The sequence below is a fragment of the Phialemonium atrogriseum genome (genome assembly GCF_030411735.1).
Source record: "Phialemonium atrogriseum strain 8032-3 unplaced genomic scaffold QBC33scaffold_17, whole genome shotgun sequence".
In the NCBI taxonomy this organism is placed as follows: Eukaryota; Fungi; Ascomycota; class Sordariomycetes; order Cephalothecales; family Cephalothecaceae; genus Phialemonium; species Phialemonium atrogriseum.
The window spans coordinates 204683-224117 of record NW_026848154.1 but is presented as its reverse complement, the minus strand read 5'-3'; the positions used below and the strand labels follow the sequence as shown (position 1 = coordinate 224117).

The window sequence follows — 19435 nt, the reverse complement described above, 5'->3', positions numbered from 1 at the left end:
TCGTTCAGAGAAACAGCGCAGCGGAAAGGCGGATTTGGCGCGAGGCAATGCACGACCGGCCAACACGAAAGCATGAAGGTCACTGAAGGCGACAATCCAAAAGAAACGGGCAATCATCTTTCGGACACGTCCGTAAGCTCCATCGATCGGGGCATCTCAACTCGGATAGCATTCTCCTCGGAAGGTCTATGACCCTACGTCGGCAGCCATGCCTCAACGATCAGACACCAGCCCTTGGTTGTCTCCAGCCAGCCTGTCCGCCTGTAAAAAACAAGTCCAGTCCATCTTCCCCCATATGCCGTGACCGTAAAATTTCGCCGTTTCCATGTGTGTGGGAGTGTTGGGAGGCACAGAAACCAGAGATGCAAATGTCCACCGAAGTCCACCTCGCCCCGAATACCAGGACCGCGAAGTTCGTCGTCCGGGAATCGTATCGGATCGATGCTTAGAAGACGAGCGCGGCGCCCTTGGTTTTCTTGTCGCCACTGCGGAAGGGGGAGGAAAATGTGGTTAGAAAAGGCGCATTCCAAAAGAACAGAGGAAGAACCCCCCCCCAAAAAAAAGGTTACTCACCCCAGCTCGAAGTGCTTACACCGCTTGAGCGGCAGCTGCTTCTTGGCCTTGCACGCGGTGCATTCCAACCTCAGGACGATCTTCTTGGTGGTCTTCGCCTTCTTGTGGAAGACGGGCTTGGTCTGACCTCCGTAACCCGACTGCTTGCGGTCGTATCGTCGCTTTCCCTGGGCGAACGACGAGGCCTTGCCGGCCTTGTACTGTGTGACCTTGTGGACCTGGTGCTTGTTGCACTCACGGCCCTTGCAGTAGGTCTTGCGCGTCTTCGGTATGTTGACCATTGTTGCGGTGTTGCGTGCTGGCACCTGTTTCGATGGTTGTTGATTAAGGTGGTGATAATTTTCGCAGAGTATTGGATTTTGCTGTGTGCGATGGGTGGGGTAACGTGATCCAGTTGGGGCTTAACCGAGAGTGGCTGACTTCATGGCTTTACAGCACGTGATTTTGAATTGTGGCTGGTGAAGACACACGATTGACCACTTACGTAATCACTAATCACGTGGCCCCGGGACACCAACACGATCGGTCTCCCCTTCCAAGTCACTTGGTCACAAAAGACAGATCGAGTCATGGAAGGGACGCAAATTGATTAAAAAGGCGAGGCTTCCCTTTGATTTTCCCCATTCTAAGATGAGAATAAAAAATAAACAAAGTATCCTGGTATAACTCTCCAAACTCCATTCCCATTTACCCCTGAGGCCTCAACCGTGATGCTACCCATTAACCACAATTACAACCACCCCCAAACTCAAGTCCTCCACCCCCAATCCCTCACGTGCCCCCTATGCCCAAATCCCACCCTCGCCTGCAACCCAAGCCCAACATTCTCCCCACCCCCCCAACCCCCCGTCCTCACAACCCCAACCCCAAACACCTCCTCCCTGCCCCCTCCATCGTCCTTCCCTCGCGCCTCCCCCCTCCTCCCCCTCCCCCTCCTCCTCCCCGCCGCAACCTCCCACCCAAGCCTAAACCCCATCGCGACATGCAGCCCATCCATGAACAGCGCCCGCAGTCGCGCCGGGTCGGCCTGCCACTCGGCGGCGCGCCCGAGCAGCCCGAACATGTTGCTGCCGTCCGCCAGCAGCGCCGCCGTCGACGCGATCGACCCGGACCCTGCCGACGCCCGCGGGTGCACCTGGTCCGCCCGCTGCGCCGCCGCCCAGCTCAGGAGCCCCAGCATCGCCGTCGCGCCCAAGAGGGCCTGTAGGATGCGCGTCGCGGTGGGGTCTTGGACGACGCGCCGGCGGGCGGAGAGGCGGCCTGCGATGGTGCTGCTGTCTAGGTTTGGGTCGAGGGCTGCGGAAGTCAATGTGCCGGCGAAGGTGGTTGTTGTGTTGTTGGTGTTGAGTTTGGCCGGGTCGGAGGACTGGCGGGTGAGGTCGTCCCTGAGGACTTGGGTGCGGATGATCTTGTGTTGCTTGATGATCGCCTCGGGGACACCTTGGGTGAGGTCCCGGTCGGGGTTGCCGAGATTGCTGACGGGAATGGCGTAGCGGGAGGCGACTAGGGACGCGAAGAAGGGGTCCAGGATGTGTGGGGTGGATAGGTTGGCTAACTGGCTGTAGAAATTGGCAGAGTCGGTGGGTATTGCGATAGTAACTGGTATTGCGCTCGACTCAACTACCGGCGGGTTGGATTCGAGAATCGTGAGTGAGGAGCCGAAGAAGGTTACGCTGGCGTCGACCTGCTCGAGTGACTCGTTGCAAGCCATGGCAGATATCGCCTTGACGGTGGTCCGATTGGTGTTGGCATCGGCAAGCTCCCCCCAGACATAGACCCAGTGGGATACGACGGTACCATTGTCGAGCTTGGTTTGCATGTGGTCTGTCGCTCCGAAGAAGGCATCCTGGGAAATCGCCGTCACGCCATCCAGGGGCTCTGCAGTGCCGATAATAAAGGTGCTAGCAGTCGAGTCCGTATTCCCTAGTGGCTGCTCACCGGAAAGGTCGATCCTAAGAGGGTTTACTTTACCGCCTAGGGTATTCCTTACCGTGAGGTTCGTTGCGATATCGGACTGTTCAAGCATTCTGCAAGACATGGCCGGACGAACAGCCGGCAGAGAAGCGCTGACGACCGCATCGTCGGGAATGGCGGCATTGTCCAGCGCGCCGTCGAGGACAAGCGTCGGGAAATTCAGATCCTCATATGTGAACGCCGGATAAGGCATATTGGCGTTGAGGATCAGAGACGACACGACGGCCCCATTCTCCCCACAGTCAGCGCAGGAACCCAGGTCCGGAATCGACCCGCTGCTTGCAAAGTCATCCAGGCCGAGCAGCCGGACCGGCAAGACGGCGGGGAGAGTGAGGACCGAGAAGGCCGGCGCGGTGAACGTCACGAACTGCGACGACGTCAGCAACGCGACGGTCGCAGCTGCGACGGCGACGTTGCGGAACTTGACCGACGCATACAGGACCGCGGGCGGGTACTTATCAAGGTAGTTGAGGCTGACTGAGTTCTCGAACGTTCCGCCCCGCCTCAGGGCCGCAAACGGCGCCAGGGCGCGGATCGTGTGGTCGGCGGAAGCGAAATATGTCGCGAAGAGCATAAGCACCAGCGCCGGCACCGCGGTCCAGAGGAAGTGGGCGTAGGACCTCTCGTCTGCAGCGTCACCGAGCCCATCGTTGTTCTTCGAAATACGGAGGGTGAGCTCCAAGGAAATTATTAATGCGACAACCAGGGCGAACGCTGCAATCCTGACGACAGGATGCAGAACGATTGGAAATGGAAAGCTTTCAGTCCGCTCCACGGGGCGCGTTTCGGCCTCCTGCGCCGGGGGAGACCCGAAGATCTTGAAGTAGCCGATGCTGTTTGATGAGGCGTGCTCGTAGGGCTCGACGCCGGTGAAGTAGCTGGAACCGCCGAGGCGCTCGCGAAGCACAGCCGAGCTGCCACCTCCGGCGCCTCTTAGCGACTGTAGAAGCGACCGGCTATGAGAAGTTAGGGCGGCGGTGCCGATGATGGTGTTTGGGTCCCGCGGGAGGAAGCCCTTGCGAGGCACCAGGAATGCCGCCACAGTCGTGAGGATGATGGCGACGCCGAGTAGGCCGACCATCAACTGCACCGTCAGGAACCTGACAATTAACCTCTCGTCCTCGAGAACGGCAGTCCCCGTAGCTGAGGCTGTAGTTTGTTCGGTCATGGCTGTCGAGGCCAGAATTGTAGCGTGTTGTTGGAAGTAGTCCTCAGCCAAGGATCGCAACGCGGGTCCATCAAGGAAGGTCGACGGAGGTGTAGCGCTGCCCGTCCCCTTCTGCCGCATGCCCAGGGCCAGAAACATGGGAGAGTCGACATTCACAAAGTCTGGGAGATAGAATGGTGGCGTCGTGTCAGCCATGCCGGTCGCGATATCATTCCTGTAGGAATCAAACATGGCCTGGGCGACATCCCAAGGCCCAACCTTCTCCAGCGTCCTGTTCTGCGGCGGGTCGGCGAGCTCTAGCCCGAGCAGAGTCGTGCCATTTGCCCTGATGTTCAGCCGGCTAATGATGGCCTGCGTCGGCTTGCAGAGCAGCTGAGCAGACTGCGGGATCGTCCCGTTGATAGAAACCCTCCTGCCAACGACGGGATCAGAGGGAACAGACGCTGGGTCGATGGCCGCCATGCCGAAAATGATGACCACGCGCTGGTCCTCAGGGCTGGCAGACCCAGCACAGGCGCCACGACCGAGACGCGCGAAATACCTCGACTGTCCCGCCGTGCCAGGGGGGTTATCCGGCACGACAAGCTTCCGGCTGCTGAACGGCATCGCGACGGAGCAGTTAGGTGTGTCGAAGGTCATGTTGAACTGGACGTCGGGCGCGGCATACTCCACTCCCGTGACACCCAGCCGGGCGACCTCGCAGTCCAGCCCGGCAGAGAACCCATCGACCGCCACTTCCACCTCCGTACCAGCAGCAATCCCAGTCGAGAACCGCTGGTACGCGAACCGCGGCGCCACCCCATCGGGGAGCGACACCGTACCCCCCAGCTGCAGGCCACGCATCGCATAAAACGACAACGGCCCCGCACCCGCCAGCCCCTCCGCGCCGTCAACAAAGGCAGTGCCCAGCGAGACCGGCACAGACACGACCCCCATCCCGCCGCCACCGACAGCAAGCAGCGCCGTCGAGAGGACAGCCAACGCCCCGAGGACAAGCGACACGCCCGCCGCGCACGCAACGACGCCATCCCCATTAGCGACCGCCCTCACGACCGCCCTCGCCCTCGCCATGGACACATAGTCCACCAACAGCGTCCTCTCCGCCGCCTCCGGCCTCCCCCCCGACAGGCGCACCCACGGCGCCGCCGCCCGGGCCTGGTAATCGACGCGCGCCCACAGCGCGCCCAGCAGCGCCAGCAGAGCCGGGGCCGCGGAGACCCAAAGGTAGTAGAGGAACCCTCCGTGTGCACCCGCGCCGAAGCCGAAGCCGCCGCTGCGGCGAGAGTAGTCGGCCAGCGCCTCGAGGGCCACGACGAGGCCGGCGAAGGCGCCGGCGAAGGGCAGCAGGACGCGCCGGCGGAGGTGGGAGGGGCGCCAGGGGAGGGGCATGTCGATGAGCTGGGTGGGCTTTTCTGGGCCGAGCTCGAGGTCGGGGGGTTGGTGCTGGGGCCGGGGGGATGGGTTTGTTGGTGGGGTGTTGGTGGTGGTCGGGGGTGGTGGTGCGGTTGTGGACGGGGAGTCGGCGTCGTGCTGCGAGGCCGAGTTTGAGGGGCTTATCGAGGCGGACGACATGCTTGACGAGATGCTACTTTGGGGGCTCTTGCGCGGGATGCTGAATGATGCCGTTGAGCCCCTGTATGGTCTGTCAATGCTGTCGTTCCTGTATCTCCTGGACCGGTGCCTTCTCGGTCCCTTGCCCAGCTGGGCGGACTCCTGATATGACATCTTTCCGTCCGAAGGAGAGACGGCTTCCTCGGCTTGTGTACCGGGGCTGTAATAGCGATCACCTTCGGAGCATCTTCTTCTTTCCGTGCACGTCGTCGCCAGTCTGTGCGGATCAATTGATAGGATGCCCTCAGATCGAGCAAGATATGGTAGGTTTCGATGACTCGCTACGCAAGAAAAAGGATTGAGATCAAAATTGGCCCGGATGAGAAAAAGTCTAGCTCGGCGAGCTTGCTGGAGCCAGCCAGCACTGAACACGACAGATTACAATAGAAACAGACGAATAGGTACGAAACGTCTGATCTGGGGAAGCCTGGCCCATGAATGATTGGCGTTGCGTCCGTCAAGGATCGTCGATCACGGAGGGCAATCCAGCTATTTAGATGTTCGAGCTCGACAGCAGGATCTCAGCCCACGGATACACATGCAACCCGATTCCACAGTTCCCCAGGCAGGGCGCCAACCATGTTGGGAATGTTCGTTCATCATTGTGGTTAGCTGCAAGCTAAAAGGGCTGCAGGGGGCCGCCCTCGGAGTTTCAGTGACCATGGTGGTGCAGGTACGACGAGCTTGGAGATGTCGGGGCAGAACAGACGCAAGCCATTGTCTGGATGGTGTCTCAAACACGCGGGCTGCGCCGATGGTGAGAGGGCAGATGTGTTGCGCTCGGACCGACTCGCTCCTCCTCCTCTCATCACAACTGCGGTTCAAAACGTGGCACCACTGACAAATAAACAAGCACGAGCCCCAGCCAGCCCTACCTAGGAAATGATATCATCTGCCCGTCTCTGAAAAACAATGAGATACCAAAGTAAGAAGTGGAGCTATCATCGCCGTCGGGGATTACGAGGAGGCCCGTGTCCTCATAGCTTCCTGGTGGTGAGGCCATCGCATGAAAACCGATGTTTCAGGGCTTAGGGTTGGGGTGAGCGGATCGACAACAGGGGGAAATTAGGGCCCTGTTTCTCCCAAAATGGAAACATTGAGAACACCATCCATTGCGGGGAAACTCTAGCCTGAGGATGGGAGACAATCCACTTGATTTGTTTGCTTCTTTGGGATTTCAGGTCTATGTCCATCTGGCCATCCATGCTCATTCAGCTCTTCCCAGCATCCTCCTTCAGCGACACGATCCGGTTGAGAACAATCTTCTCATCGGTACTATCTGGGTCCATTGCCTGCAAGAGGATGTCAGTCAGCCACGGCATCGAAACAACTAATTAGGCCACAAGGGGGGAGGGAAAGAGAGGAGGGGCGGGACTCACAAAATACGCCACCCTCATTCCCTGGAAACGCACGCTCTCGGGTCCCCCCTTGCCTAGCTTATTCTCGCCTGCCGCCTCGGGCCACGGGGCCCGGTTCTTGACCTCCTCAAAGCCGGACTCAATCAGTGCGTCCGGGTAGATGGTCTCGCTGTCGGGGTTGACGTCGTTCAGGAAGCCACCCTCCGCCGTGCCGGGGTCTTCCGACTTGAACAGCGCATTGTAGACGCGGACCTCGACCCGGCGGGATCCGGAGCCCTGGCCTCCCACCCACTGGATGTACGTCTTGGGCTTCTTCGACTCACGGTCAAACACCGCGCGCACTTCCTTGACTCTTCCCGTGGCTTCGTCAATTGTGAAGCTCGTGGCTTTGATGGGGGAAGGGACCTGCAGTAGCCCGACGGTTTTGCCTGGCGCAAGTCGGAAGTAGTCTTTGCTGTCGACCTCCCGGAAGTCAGACCGGTCGATATAGACCGTCTTGGTGAACTTGATCTTGCGATCGCCCATGGCAGGGTTCTTGGGCGAGAGCGGTACCGTGAGCTCCGTCCCTTCCAGCTCGTCTGCATCCTCGATGACGACAGGCAACGGGTCCAGCACCACCATCAACCGTGGCACAGTCCGTTCGAGATACCTCCGGATGGTCTGCTCAAAACGAGTAATCTGGATGATTGTCTTTGATGTAGTCACTCCCAGCTCGTTCACAAACTCGAGGATCGCTCCCGGCGGCACGCCCCTCCGTCTCACAGCGATGAGCGTGTAGAGCCGCGGATCATCCCAGCCTCGGACGACCCTGTTTTCAACCAGCGTCTTGAGCTTCCGCTTCGAGAGCACCGTCCCACTCAGACTAAGTCGTCCGTATTCGCGCTGCATGGGCTCGTACACGCCAAGCGTCTTGTTCAGCCACTCGTACGAGACTCTGCTCTGGATGAACTCGGTGGTGCAGAGCGAGTGCGTCACGCTCTCGAAACTGTCACACAGACCGTGTGTAAAGTCGTAGGTTGGATATATCTTCCACTCCGTGCCGGTGCGGTGGTGCGGCTCGTCCTTGATCCTGTAGGCAGCCAAGTCCCACATTTGAGGATTTCCGTCGGTTATATCCTGCTTCATCCGAAGGAAAGCTTCTTTGGGTTTGTACTTGCCGTCGCGCATGTCCCGGAACTTCTGGAGATTGTCTTCGATTATCTGGTCGGCATGCTCGCACCGGAAGCGAGGACTCGTACTCTTCTCGCCGCCGCGCTGGAGCTTCAACTGTTCCTCTGGAGTTGGGCGGATTGGTTAAGTAACACCATCGCGAGAAAACGGGACAGAACCCAATCGTCACGTACCATTGCAGTAGCAAACATAGCCCTTTCCCAGACCGATCAGCTTCTCTGCCATCTCGTAGAGCTTGCCAAAGTTATCGCTGGAGTGCGTGATCTGATAGGGAGTGAAGCCCAGCCAGCGCACCATCTCCTCAATAGAGAGGAAGTACACCTCCTCCTCAGCCTCAGGGTTCGTGTCATCAAACCGAAGGTAGCAACGGCCCGAATGGTATTTCGCGAAGCCAAAGTTGACTGCAATCGCCTTTGCATGTCCGATATGAAGACTGCCAGGAAGTCAGTTCGACGACGAGTGACGCGCATGAGGTCGCTGTCAAGATACGTACTAGCCATTGGGCTCCGGGGGAAAACGAGTGACGACGGGCTTAACGGGCCGCTCGTTGTAGACGTCGTTCAAAAAGCCCTGCTTGAACATGGCCTCGGGGTCCATCACGACCTCTTCCGTCTTCGGGTTAGGCTTGGGTGCTGCCTTGGGCGTGTCCTTTGTCTCCTTTGCCCTCACCTCCTTTGCCGCCTTCTTCGCGCGCTTGGCCAGGCGCTTCTTCAACTCGCCCTTGGAAACGAACTCTCCGGTTTCCTCGTCGAGTTGGAGCTTGGCCGTCGCCTCAGCTATGGCTTCAGCCATCTTTCCTGTTGCGAACTCGGTGGCGTGGAACTCAGTGGTGTGCTTGGCTGGCGAGGTATCAATTTCACTAGTCAAAGGTCTTCAGATAGGCATTTTCGGGGTTCAAATGAGTAGTGCCAGGGGCCGACTGACTTCACAGACTGTGGGTATTAGTATGACTTGGTGTCAGAAACGTGGGATGTCTCGTTCCGGGGTGACTCAGAATGCTGACGGTGATAAGATAACACGGCCAGTTTAGACCCCACCTTTTGCATCGACGACAACCTACCTACGTACGGTGAGGCACAGATATCGGAAAACATCCAATGAATGGCGACGAAGGACGACAATAAAGCCTTAGAAGATAAGGTATGCTTAGGTAGTCACTCAATATAGCATTAAAGTCCAAATTGGGTCTCGAAGGACTCTTGTATTCCGTGGAAGCTGCATGATGAAGGCAGCCCCAAAACATGGAAGAGGGTATTGCCTCTTGTTGAAGAAGCCATCCTCAGCCTGTTGAAGATCTATTTCCATGTCCCATCCATCCCATCACCGAACCGTAAAACAAAACACCTTTTGGTTTCCCCCTTTCCCGCAAACGCCGAGTTGAGAATGGCGCTTTTTTGGGTATCATCGATCATAGCTCGTTTGTTGAAGACTGTTAGGGGACACCCGACCTCGCAATATGCTGATGCTGTTGAAACAAACCCCACACACACATGAAGGCACCACACGACTCCCCGTTACATGGGTATCACACCCCCACCCGCTTTCGAGACTCTCTCGGAGTCAAGACGTCTAGGACTTGTACTGCTCACGGAAGTACTTAGCCGCGTTAACCATGTGAGTCAACGCACCCTTGACCTCATCCCATTTCCGGGTCTTGAGACCACAGTCTGCAAGGAAAGTTAGCACACAAAGTTGTTGGCCCAATGTCTCGTTTGTTGCACGTGGACTCGGGAATGGAAACTCACCAGGGTTGATCCAAAGTTGTTCAGGTCGGACTGTGCAAAGGTCAGCTGGCAATTCGTTTGAAGCTTGTCTCGGGAGGTGGGACGCTTGACTTACGATACTGGAGCATCTCCTGGATGCGCTGCTTGAACTCGTCCTCGACGGGGACACGAGGGCTATGGATGTCGTAGACACCTGAAGGCATAGTTAGCATGCAAGCGAGGCACAAGGCATTGTCTATATGCATGGGTACATACCTGGTCCGATGTGGCGAGGGTAGGCCTCATCGATGAAGACCTTGAGCAGCTTCGCGTCGGACTTGGAGTTCTCAATGGAGAGAACATCGGCATCCAATGCGGCAATGGCTGACGGACAAGTTAGCACACGGACATATTCGGATATATTGCCGCGTTAGAAGGGACGGGTTGGGCATCGGCATCGTACCGTGGAAGAAGTCCTGGAATTCGGAGTAGCAGAAATGGCTGTGGATCTGGGTGGAATCCTCGACACCAGCGGTGGACAGCTTGAAGCTGTCTACAGCCCAGCGGAGATAAGCATCCCGCTCAGATCCCTTCCGGAGAGGAAGGCCCTCCTAGTAGCTAGTTAGTGCTCCGTTGTGCTAACCATCAGAGAACCGGCGAGGGAGTGTCAACTTACCCGCAGGGCAGGCTCGTCCACCTGGATGACGTAGATGCCATTCTTCTCGAGGTCAACAACCTCATCGCGAAGGGCGAGAGCGAGCTGCTGGCACTGGACAGATTGGTGTACGTCGTCACGGGGGAAGGACCACCGGAGGCAAGTAACGGGTCCAGTAAGCATGCCCTTCATGGGCTTCTTCGAGATCGACGCGGCGTACTTGGATTCCTTAACGGTCATGGGAGCAGGGCGGGAGATGTCGCCAACAATGATGGGAGGGCGGACGCAGCGAGAGCCGTAAGACTGGACCCTGTTGGCGAGTTAATACACTAGTCGCCATATCGGAGAAAAGAGGGGGGAAACGTACCAGGCGTGCGTGGTGAAGACATAGCCCTCAAGACGCTCACCAAAGTACTGAACCATGTCGTTACGCTCAGGTTCGCCATGGACGTAGACATCTTATTGAAAAGTCAGCAGACAGATCACCACCAGGGCAAAGCGGTAGGAACAGGGGGGTGAGGGAGATAAGCTGCTCCTCTTGATAGAAGTTGAACATACTAAACTCATAGTTAGCAAAAGGCATCATAAAGACGGCAAACTGCCCGTGGAATTGCGACGTACCCTAGATCAAGCTCATCCTGGATCTGAATGGCGTACTCAATCTCCTTCTTGATGAAATCATCGTATTGCTGCGTCGTGATTTCACCCTTGGTGAACTTGTTGCGCTGGATACGGATCTGCTGGGTCTGAGGGAATGATCCAATAGTAGTGGTGGGGAAGAGAGGCAGGTTAAGATGCTTCTTCTGCTGCGCGTAGCGCTGCTCGAAAGGAGTCTGGCGGTTATGCATCTCAGGGGTGACCTTGGCCTGGCGCTCCTTGACCTTGGGGTCGTTGGTGCGGGTGGACTCGGCCCGAGACTTCATCGTGGCAGCATTGGCATCGAGCTCGGCACGGACAGAGTCGGGGTTGGTCACAGCCCTGGCGAGGACGGAGACGTCATGGCACTTCTCAACGGCGAAAGAGAACCAGTTGAAGACTTCTGCGGGAAGCTTCTTCTCGCTGGCCAAGGTGTGAGGGACATGGAGCAGAGAGCTGGAAGTAGCAACAATGACACGGTCCTCGCCAAGGGCCTCGACTGCGGTCTGCACCAGCTCGATCGACTTCTGGAAGTTGTTCTTCCAAATGTTCCGGCCGTCAATGACACCAGCAGCTGTTTCCAAAGTTAGGCAACGGATTTCCCGCCATATCAGACGACGATTTTACTCACACAAAATCTGCTTAGGCCCAAGCTGCTTGATGACGGCCTGGAGCTGCTCAGGGCTACGGACGAGGTCGATATGGAGGCCGTGGAGGTTGGAGAAAGCCGGGAGAACATCAAGGTTGTGGGCAATGTCACCGAAGTAGGTGGCGATGACGATGGAAGGAGCAGCACTGCCGAGGGCGCCAATGGCCTCGTAGGCGGGCTTGAAAGCGTTCTTAATCTCGGGCTTCAGGTCGAAAACAAGAATAGGCTCATCAATCTGTACGCTGTCGGCACCAGCGGCCTTCAGGGCCTTGAGGAGCTCTACGTAGACTGGGACGAGCTTGTCGAGGAGGGTGATGGGGTCGACGGAAGAACCCCTGTCGGCCTTGCCGAGGGCGAGGAAAGAGACAGGGCCAAGGAGGACGGGCCTGGTGTGGAAGCCAGCCTGCTTAGCCTCGAGGAATTCCCGGACAGGCTTCGGGTCCTTTGCCAGAGAGAATGTCTGGTTATCCTTGAGGGTGGGCTTGACGTAATGGTAGTTCGAGTCGAACCACTTGACCATCTCCAGGGCGGGAACATCGACACCACCCTTCTGGTGGCCACGGCCCATGGCGAAGTATTCATCGAGAGTGTCGAGTTTCTGAGAAGTGTACCGTTCGGGGACGGCCTGTGCAGAACCGGTTAGTTGAGGGATTAATAGGAATTGAGACCTTGTAGCTTACGTTGAAGAGCTGGATGTGGTCGAGAACATGGTCGTAGAAGGCAAAGTCGTTGGAGGGAATGATGTCGACACCGGCATCCTTCTGGATCTTCCAGTGAGCCAGTCTCAGCCTCTTACCCTCGGCCAGGAGGTCGGCCCGGGAGATCTTGTCGCCCCAGTAAGCTTCATTGGCCTTCTTCAGATCTCGGAGGGCCCCAATTCGCCTGTAACGGGTCAGTTTACACATGAATGCCAGAGTGTCGACATCAGTTGGACTTACGGGAACCCCAGGACGGAAGACTTGACCATGTTGGAAGGTGGGGGTGGGGTACGAGGACGAGTGCGAAATGCTGGTGGAGGGGTAAAAGTCTCTTGGCTTGGCTGTACTTGTAACGAAGTCTAACAAGGAAGAGGGGATGCAGACTCGTGTAGAGACGAGACGAGAAGAGTAAACAAGGGAAACGTAATGGGGAGTGGTGGAGATGAAGGAGAAGGGAGGAGGAGAGTTAAAAGAAGCTGACTTGGCCCAAGGGAGGAGGAGGGCGAGGTTTTAAGAATTTGCTTTTGATGCCGTAATCTGGATGGCATGGAGCTGATCTGCAGTGGGCCGGAAATTTGTCCGGAAGGCTATGGTCAGATCTTGTCACTCCATTCCTCCCGGAAAGCACGCACGATATGGGTTGTGCGCCAATTAAACAGGGCCCAGATCCCTTGCCTTACGCCGCCAAGTGGATTTTCGCAGGGATTATGCCACCGATACCGTGCTACAGCGTAACCAAGCGGTGTGAAAAATGACGCCGGCCGCCAGTGCACGCTAACGTTCTTCGCTAAAATAGTGTAGAATCTATGTGACACAGATTTCCAGTAAGCTAAGGAACAAGGTACCCGCTGCCGCGAGGAAATGCGATACTTTTCAAATGATGAATTTTCTCTTCTAAATAGGTACCTCTCTAGGTAATCGTCGGGGGAGATCTATCAAGCTCTGAACTTCGAGGACGCGATTAATCATGGAAGGCACATACATAGGTGCAGATATATTAGGTAGGCCCTAATCATTTCCATCACACCGCCTGGCCGGGCTGCTCGCTTCCACGTTCCGGGTTAGGCAGAGTCCAAGCCCACCAGCTTGTGTGCGTACACTATACCTAAGCACGAGTACGTACCTCGGACTTGCAGCTTCCACATGTTTGCCAACCTATGGAATCAATCAGAACAGCACTGGCAAGCATCCCGGGTTGCCCCGCGTTACTGTTTTGAATTCCTATACCGGAGACCACACGACATCCAGGTTTGGGTCTAGGGCGATTCAGTTGGCGTAAGGCAAACACAGCGATTACTTTAGGTAGTGTACTGCCTGCCTGTTACATCAACTTGCGAGGGTCGGGTGCTTTACTTACCGCCGTAGGTATTGTTGGTTCTTCCACCACAGCTCTTGAGCATCAAGGACGATCATTTGTACAATACTATTCCCTTCCGTCCGGAAGTGTGGACTTGGGTTCGGGATGTGTGGGTCAACCGAAATTGGTACCTATCGGGTATATTGAGATGCCGAATTCGGCCACCACCGACGTCCTACTCGGGGGATCGTGCATTTGGTCCGGATCTGTTTGTTTGCCCAGTCCCTGTTGATTTTGGAAACACAACGCTCATTCATCCATACCCACATAGAAGCATGTTGATAAACGGGCTGTGCTGGGGCTGCCTAGGTAGGTTGCTGCCTCCAATGTAGGCACACAGTGGTAAGTCACCTGGATTTGCACGTGATCTTGGCAACTTCCCAAGGCCGTCAACATGGATGTCGATACCGATGATGATATCCAGCCCCAACATCTACAACTCCCCGAGACCTTGGAGCCGCGGAGAGGTATTTTAAACAAAAGAATCACGCCCTCACAAAAAACTTAAGGAGCTCTCGAATCTACTCTGTTATTCGTAGCTCGGTTATCGATGGTCCTTTGCTCGAGCCCTTGAGCCTTACGTCATCCACTGGTTAAGGTTGCTCTGGCCGCTATCAAATAACGTTTCGGAAGGAGCTTCCCAAAAGCTTCAACCTTCTCGAAAAGCGGTATTTACGAGTCTCTATCATTTCTCCTTCTACCATCAAAGCTTCGACGCTGCTAACACTTACCCACAGACCCACCTACCTACCTAGGGCACTCACTATCTTGGCACGTGGTTGCACCCGAACTTCCCTCACAGAATCAGCTTGAGCAGGGAGCAGCTTTCTCTCTCCGGGTGTATATGCCCTTTCATCACCTTGCAAAGATGGCGGTAACTGAATCCTCCGACATCCCAATCCTTTCACTCCTGTACAAGCTCAGCAAGCTTGCTCCACCCTCACTCGCCACCAAGTTACCCAAGACTCTCAATGGGCCATCAACTCCCCCCACTCCTTCCAGGGTGCTCAACGACCGCATTGGTTTGATCCGAGGCGATATCACCACTCTCGCTGTGGACGCAATAGTGAACGCTGCCAACCGCTCGCTTCTGGGTGGCGGGGGCGTCGATGGGGCCATCCATCGAGCCGCCGGCCACGGCCTACTTGAGGAATGCTACACCTTGAATGGTTGCCATACGGGGTCCGCCAAGATTACCAGAGGATACAAACTGCCATGCAAGAAGGTCGTGCATGCCGTCGGGCCCGTCTATGACGTCCTGGAACCTGAGAAGAGCGAGAGACTGCTCGCTGGATGTTACACCAAGAGCCTGGAGCTGGCCGTGGCGAACAACTGCCAGACCATTGCCTTCAGTTCGATCAGCACCGGCGTGTATGGGTATCCAAGCCGTGAAGCTGCCCCTATCGCCATCAGCACCGTACGCAAGTTCCTGGAGCAGGACAGTGGAAGGAGGATCCAGAAGGTGGTATTTGTTACCTTTGAGGCCAAAGATGTCGATGCCTACAACGAATTTTTGCCGTACGTCTACCGCCTGCATGTTGACCGCTCAATGCTGACTTCAGGTGCCATGCCAGCCAATACTTCCCCCCTGTGTCTGAGGATGGTGGTCCTTCTGAAGATGCTGCAATTCCCAAGAAATCCATGTTCGACGAATTTGAGAAGGGTAAGGGGACCGAGACGAAGGCCGAGGCAGAGCCAAAGGCAGCCACTATCGAGTTGCCCAGTGCCCCCACAGCCAATCCATCTAGCACTCAACATGCCGATAAGAAGCAGAAACATGGCAATGCCTGACCGTTCGTTGGATGGAGCTGCCGAATTAACCTGCAGTCCAGTTGCCGCTGTAAACTTATCTCACAGATCAACAGATTAATGATAAAAGTGCTTGTCCACAAGGCCACTCACACGTGACTGTTTGCATTTCAAGGGTCCAACTGTCGGAATGAGATCGCATCTTAATCCATGTCATGCCAATACCCAACGCCATTCGTTCCCCCCGCCGTTCCTATCTGCTACCCGTTCCAGCGTATAGGTTTCCGCTCATCTCCGGTTCCAACCTATCCTACATGTTACGTGTTTCGACGTGCTCCCAATGCCAACGTAGTACCTGTTCAAGCAAAATGATACAGGTTTCTCCTTGACCCCTTTTCAACCCTCCCCCTGGTCCAACCTGCAATCAGTTTCTCATTGTTGGCCATTCTCCCCTATTTCTTGTTTCTATCTTCTACAGTCCAAGCATACAGGTTTTTCCATGGTTCCTCCGTTCCGTTGGGAAGACTCCAAGTGCCAGTCATACCTGCTCCTTGTTCAAGCATGCAGGTTTCCCCTTTTCACTTGTCCTCTTCCAACCTGTCACCCATTCCAATCTACCTATTGTTTGTTCCTGCCTGCCACCATTTAAATATCCAAGTCCTCCCTCGTCCCTTCGATATTAAGAGTCCAAGTGCTGTTCGTGCTTGCTCCATGTTCAGGTTACCCCTGGCCCCTTTCCAGCTTGCCCCTTCCCTACCTGCTACTCGTTCCTACCTGCCACCCCTTTTAAGGACACTGATTCCCATCGTCCCTTCGATATCAAGACTCCAAATTCTGGTCGTAGTTGCTCCTTGTCTAAGAATACCAGGTCGTCCCTGGCCCCTTTGCAACCTGCCCCTTACCTGCCTGCAACCCGTTCCTGCCTGCTGCCACGTTCAAGCTCACAAGTTCCCATCGTCCCTGCGATGTTAAGATCCCAAGTACTGATCGTACCTGCTCCTTGTCCAAGGATACAGTCAGGGAGCACTTGCCGCCGAGGTCCTATCACCAGGTCGGTGAACCAAGCGGGTCATCGTCCCTTCCAACCCCGAACAATAGGACCCTAGTATCAAAGCCCTAACACGATATGCCCACGTTTGTTTTTAATAAATACCTTTCAAAATTATCTCTTGCTGGTACCTAGATACCTAAATATATCTGGGCCAGTTGAAAAAAATCCTTTCGAAAACAACAACCAGGCACACCCAAAACACCAGCAAGCACCACAAAAATGTGAGCAAGATACCCATTCCTCCTTTGAGCTTCTCTAACAATGGCTAGCAGACTTGCTTGAAGATGAACCCATATCCAGACGGTATTTTGTTCGGCCCCGATGGCACTGAAGTGAGTACAGCCTTTGATGCCAGTCTTTCATGCCTTCCTTCAAATACTGACAAACGCGATGAAGGACTCCTCCTTCGAGGACGAGCCGTCTCTTCCGGCTCCCCAACCCCCCAGCTCGCCGCCCCCCGCCGCCTCGCCCCTCCCCGCCGCCTGGGCCCCCCCGGTCAATGGGTCCATTGCCGACCTCCTCGACCCGCGTGTGACCAGCGCACAGCTCTCCTCCCCGGCCCCCGGCTTCGTCCCTGCCGCCTCTCCCGCCGCCGCCAATGGGCCCGGCACCTTCTTCGCCCCTGGTTTCGTCCCTGGCTTCGCGTCGCCCGTCGCCTCGCCCGTCGTCCCTGCTGGTGTTCCTGGTGTTCCTGGTGTTCCTGGGCTCGGTCCTGCTGCCAGTGGCGCTGCCCCTGGCCACGCCTCGTCTTTCGCCTCGCCCGTCGCCCCTGTTGGTGTTCCTGGGCCCGGTCCTGCTGCCCGTGGCCCTGCCCCCGGCCTCGCCTCGCCCTTCGCCTCGCCCTTCGGTTCTGCTGGCGTTTTTGGTCTCGGTCCTGCCGCGCTTGGTCCCGCTTCTCCCCTGGCTGCGGTGCCCGGTCCCGCCCCAGGGTATCCCGTGGGGTATTACCAGCACCCCCATGCCGCCGCCGTCCCGCCTCCCGCGGGTTACTATGCTGCTGCCGCCGCCGCAGCCACCGGGTTCGCCCCCGGCCAATTTCCGTTTCCCGGCCCGGCCGATCATCCCGCCGTCCCCGTCGCCGACGGCCTGCAGCAGCTGGCTGGTCCCCAGCTCCGACCTGCTGCGCCTGCCCGCCGCCGCGCTGCCACCCGCCCAGCAGCGCCGCCGGTCCCCTCTCCCGTGTTTGCGGACGGCACCAAGAGGTGCACGGTCTGCAAACAAATCAAGTCGCTAGAGGAGTTCCGGGGCCCGGAGCGCTCGCTGGGGGGCCGCAGCGCGGCCCAGCAGTGCAACGACTGCGCTCGAAGAAAGCGCCAACATACGCAGGACTACCTGCGAAGGAAGAAGGAGAAGGAGAGGCGGAACGGAGGAGGTGGTGGTGGTCCCGGCCCTGCCGCTGGCGCCGTCGGAGCCTAACTGCTCCAGCGAGAGCCGCCCCGACTATAGGGGTTGAGACGACTGGCGTTTAAATTGTTTGAGATACCAAAGCAGCAGGAGCTGCTAGATACAACAGGCTGGGAGTTGGGACACAATATCCTCTTTGAACTTCGTATCTCGTCCAACGCTCAGTGACTAAAGACTGCCATGTGAAGGCCCTACCTGACGAAGTGTCATCTGTGTCGAGAGCATTCTCGCGGACTAGCAGTCCAAATGACCCTGTTTCTCGCACTAATAACTCCCAAGAGACACTACCCTCCCCAGCGAGGTCGTACTAGAAGGCACAGAACAAGGTAGAAATGATATATTTGAAGACTGACTAGGGGCCCGTGGCCCTTCCATGATTCCTATCTGATAAATAACCAGCGACACGATACCGCCAAGTATGGACCACCGTTCGTTCAGATATCCCAGTGTCCGTACCTCTTTTCGTCTCTCGATATGTCCCGCGGCAAAATGGCGGTCCGCTAGAAGAAAATACTTCGTTTCTCTGTTCTCAAAGGATCCTTTCTCGTCGGATATGTTCGCTGACATCGTAGTAGCTAGGTTCGTTGCTCAAAAAACTTGTCCGAGACGCTGAGCTTCCCTCCGAAATATCGACCCGCGAAACGAGACGAGGGCAATACTCCCGAGTTCAGGCCACCCCCAGCTCAGTCTTCAGCGGGCTTGGTGACTGACGAATCCTCTGGAACAAGAACACCTCGATCCCGAGATGCGCCTGTCCAAGGCACTCGCACAGGCAGCCTTATCCTGGATTAGACACTACAAACTCCTTCCCTCTCTCCCCAGAATGTCTCGGCCCAGATCAGTTGGCCGCCTGTCACTCTAGTCTCAAGCGGACAACTACGCTCTCCTCCGTGTTCGACATGCTGTTCACGTGGCTGGCGACGCTGCACGAGAAGTTGGTACGCCATATATTGGCATCGAGCAGCTGCGCTGGAGTGCGAGGCAAGATATGGTCTGGGTACCTGTCCTTGTGTGGCGGAATGGGTGGTGGCACTCGAGAGCACCTCCCATACTCACTCGTCCTCCTCTATCCAGATCTCCGACTTCTCCATCAGTTCCATCAAACTGAAAGCCCTGGAGTGATATGCCAGGATGTCGGTCCCGGGGTGTGGGATGTTATATTTGATGGAAAATGCAGCTACAAACTGCCCAAATAGCCGTGAAGCTCCCCCGAGAGACCTGTTACACCACAGCCAGCCCGAAACATCCAGCAGCCCAACCCCCCCGCCGAGAATTCCCTTCAGTCACTCAGTCTCCCCACCCAACTTCCCCTCCCCCTCCCCCCTCGGCCGCGGCGGGAACTTCAGCTTCCCAGCCGCATCCGTGCCCCAGCCGCCATATCCCGACGCGGCCGCCAGCCCGCCGAGCCCCGACGCGGGGCCGGCGTCGATCTTCCCGGCGACCTGGTTCCCCGCGACGCCGGGCCGCGTCTCGGCCCAGCAACGCCCAACAACGCAGCTGGCCGCGCGTCATCCCCGTGTACTTCTTGACGTCCTCGTCCGAGAGCGAAGCGTTGCGGCCGCTCTTGGCGTCGGCGTAGCGCCGGTAGAGCGATTTCTGGGGTGCCTGCTGCTGCGCTGCGGCCTCGGGGCCGCTGGGAGATGAGGGTTTGGCGCCCATTTTGTGCTGGCGAGACGATC

At 56.9% G+C, this 19435-nt stretch overlaps 6 protein-coding genes across 6 annotated transcripts; 2 read left to right on the top strand and 4 right to left on the bottom strand.

Annotated features, from left to right (window-relative positions):
* Nucleotides 1-445: 445 nt before the first annotated feature.
* On the bottom strand, nt 446-5440 carry QBC33DRAFT_516305 (uncharacterized protein; the record flags this gene model as incomplete). Its single annotated transcript, XM_060426141.1, has 5 exons — nt 446-485; nt 574-878; nt 1058-1100; nt 1533-2503; nt 2564-5440. 5 exons carry the CDS (start codon nt 5438-5440, stop codon nt 446-448), a joined length of 4236 nt encoding a protein of 1411 aa, XP_060282093.1.
* A 912-nt stretch (nt 5441-6352) lies between these two features.
* On the bottom strand, nt 6353-8839 carry QBC33DRAFT_119811 (glutaminyl-tRNA synthetase). The gene is made up of 5 exons (XM_060421973.1): nt 8779-8839; nt 8348-8693; nt 8028-8287; nt 6706-7958; nt 6353-6618 (listed from the first exon to the last, which is right to left on the bottom strand). The coding sequence occupies exons 2-5, from the start codon at nt 8644-8646 to the stop codon at nt 6538-6540; spliced, it is 1893 nt and encodes a 630-aa protein (XP_060282092.1). The 5' UTR covers nt 8647-8693; nt 8779-8839; the 3' UTR covers nt 6353-6537.
* A 169-nt stretch (nt 8840-9008) lies between these two features.
* QBC33DRAFT_542780 (putative 5-methyltetrahydropteroyltriglutamate--homocysteine methyltransferase) lies at nt 9009-12729 on the bottom strand. Its single transcript, XM_060428305.1, has 11 exons — nt 12436-12729; nt 12178-12379; nt 11480-12122; nt 10837-11422; nt 10580-10672; nt 10234-10522; nt 10021-10168; nt 9834-9941; nt 9694-9771; nt 9600-9629; nt 9009-9521 (listed from the first exon to the last, which is right to left on the bottom strand). Exons 1-11 carry the CDS (start codon nt 12462-12464, stop codon nt 9424-9426), a joined length of 2304 nt encoding a protein of 767 aa, XP_060282091.1. The 5' UTR covers nt 12465-12729; the 3' UTR covers nt 9009-9423.
* A 1462-nt stretch (nt 12730-14191) lies between these two features.
* QBC33DRAFT_119669 (uncharacterized protein) lies at nt 14192-15430 on the top strand. Its single transcript, XM_060421972.1, has 2 exons — nt 14192-15070; nt 15127-15430. Exons 1-2 carry the CDS (start codon nt 14397-14399, stop codon nt 15341-15343), a joined length of 891 nt encoding a protein of 296 aa, XP_060282090.1. The 5' UTR covers nt 14192-14396; the 3' UTR covers nt 15344-15430.
* Nucleotides 15431-16636: 1206 nt separating this feature from the next.
* On the top strand, nt 16637-17768 carry QBC33DRAFT_516301 (uncharacterized protein; the record flags this gene model as incomplete). The annotated part of the gene is made up of 2 exons (XM_060426140.1): nt 16637-16684; nt 16749-17768. The coding sequence occupies 2 exons, from the start codon at nt 16637-16639 to the stop codon at nt 17766-17768; spliced, it is 1068 nt and encodes a 355-aa protein (XP_060282089.1).
* Nucleotides 17769-19039: 1271 nt separating this feature from the next.
* Nucleotides 19040-19415, bottom strand: QBC33DRAFT_560313 (uncharacterized protein; the record flags this gene model as incomplete). The annotated part of the gene is made up of 2 exons (XM_060430048.1): nt 19040-19253; nt 19279-19415. The coding sequence occupies 2 exons, from the start codon at nt 19413-19415 to the stop codon at nt 19040-19042; spliced, it is 351 nt and encodes a 116-aa protein (XP_060282088.1).
* Between the last annotated feature and the right edge of the window lie 20 nt (nt 19416-19435).

What these genes read in the sequence shown, in the direction of transcription:
- QBC33DRAFT_119811 (XM_060421973.1), bottom strand. Translation starts at nt 8,646, where the DNA reads ATGGCTGAAGCCATAGCTGAGGCGACGGCCAAGCTCCAACTCGACGAG. An exon ending in CCCCCGGAGCCCAATGGCTA is followed by an intron (nt 8,288 to 8,347) that starts GTACGTATCTTG and finishes ACTTCCTGGCAG; the next exon opens with TCTTCATATCGGACATGCAA. An exon ending in CTATGTTTGCTACTGCAATG is followed by an intron (nt 7,959 to 8,027) that starts GTACGTGACGAT and finishes GCCCAACTCCAG; the next exon opens with AGGAACAGTTGAAGCTCCAG.
- QBC33DRAFT_542780 (XM_060428305.1), bottom strand. Translation starts at nt 12,464, where the DNA reads ATGGTCAAGTCTTCCGTCCTGGGGTTCCC. An exon ending in ATCCAGGATGAGCTTGATCT is followed by an intron (nt 10,673 to 10,836) that starts AGGGTACGTCGC and finishes GACTTTTCAATA; the next exon opens with AGATGTCTACGTCCATGGCG. An exon ending in ATTCCAGGACTTCTTCCACG is followed by an intron (nt 9,942 to 10,020) that starts GTACGATGCCGA and finishes CTTGTCCGTCAG; the next exon opens with CCATTGCCGCATTGGATGCC.
- QBC33DRAFT_119669 (XM_060421972.1), top strand. Translation starts at nt 14,397, where the DNA reads ATGCCCTTTCATCACCTTGCAAAGATGGCGGTAACTGAATCCTCCGAC. An exon ending in GCCTACAACGAATTTTTGCC is followed by an intron (nt 15,071 to 15,126) that starts GTACGTCTACCG and finishes GTGCCATGCCAG; the next exon opens with CCAATACTTCCCCCCTGTGT.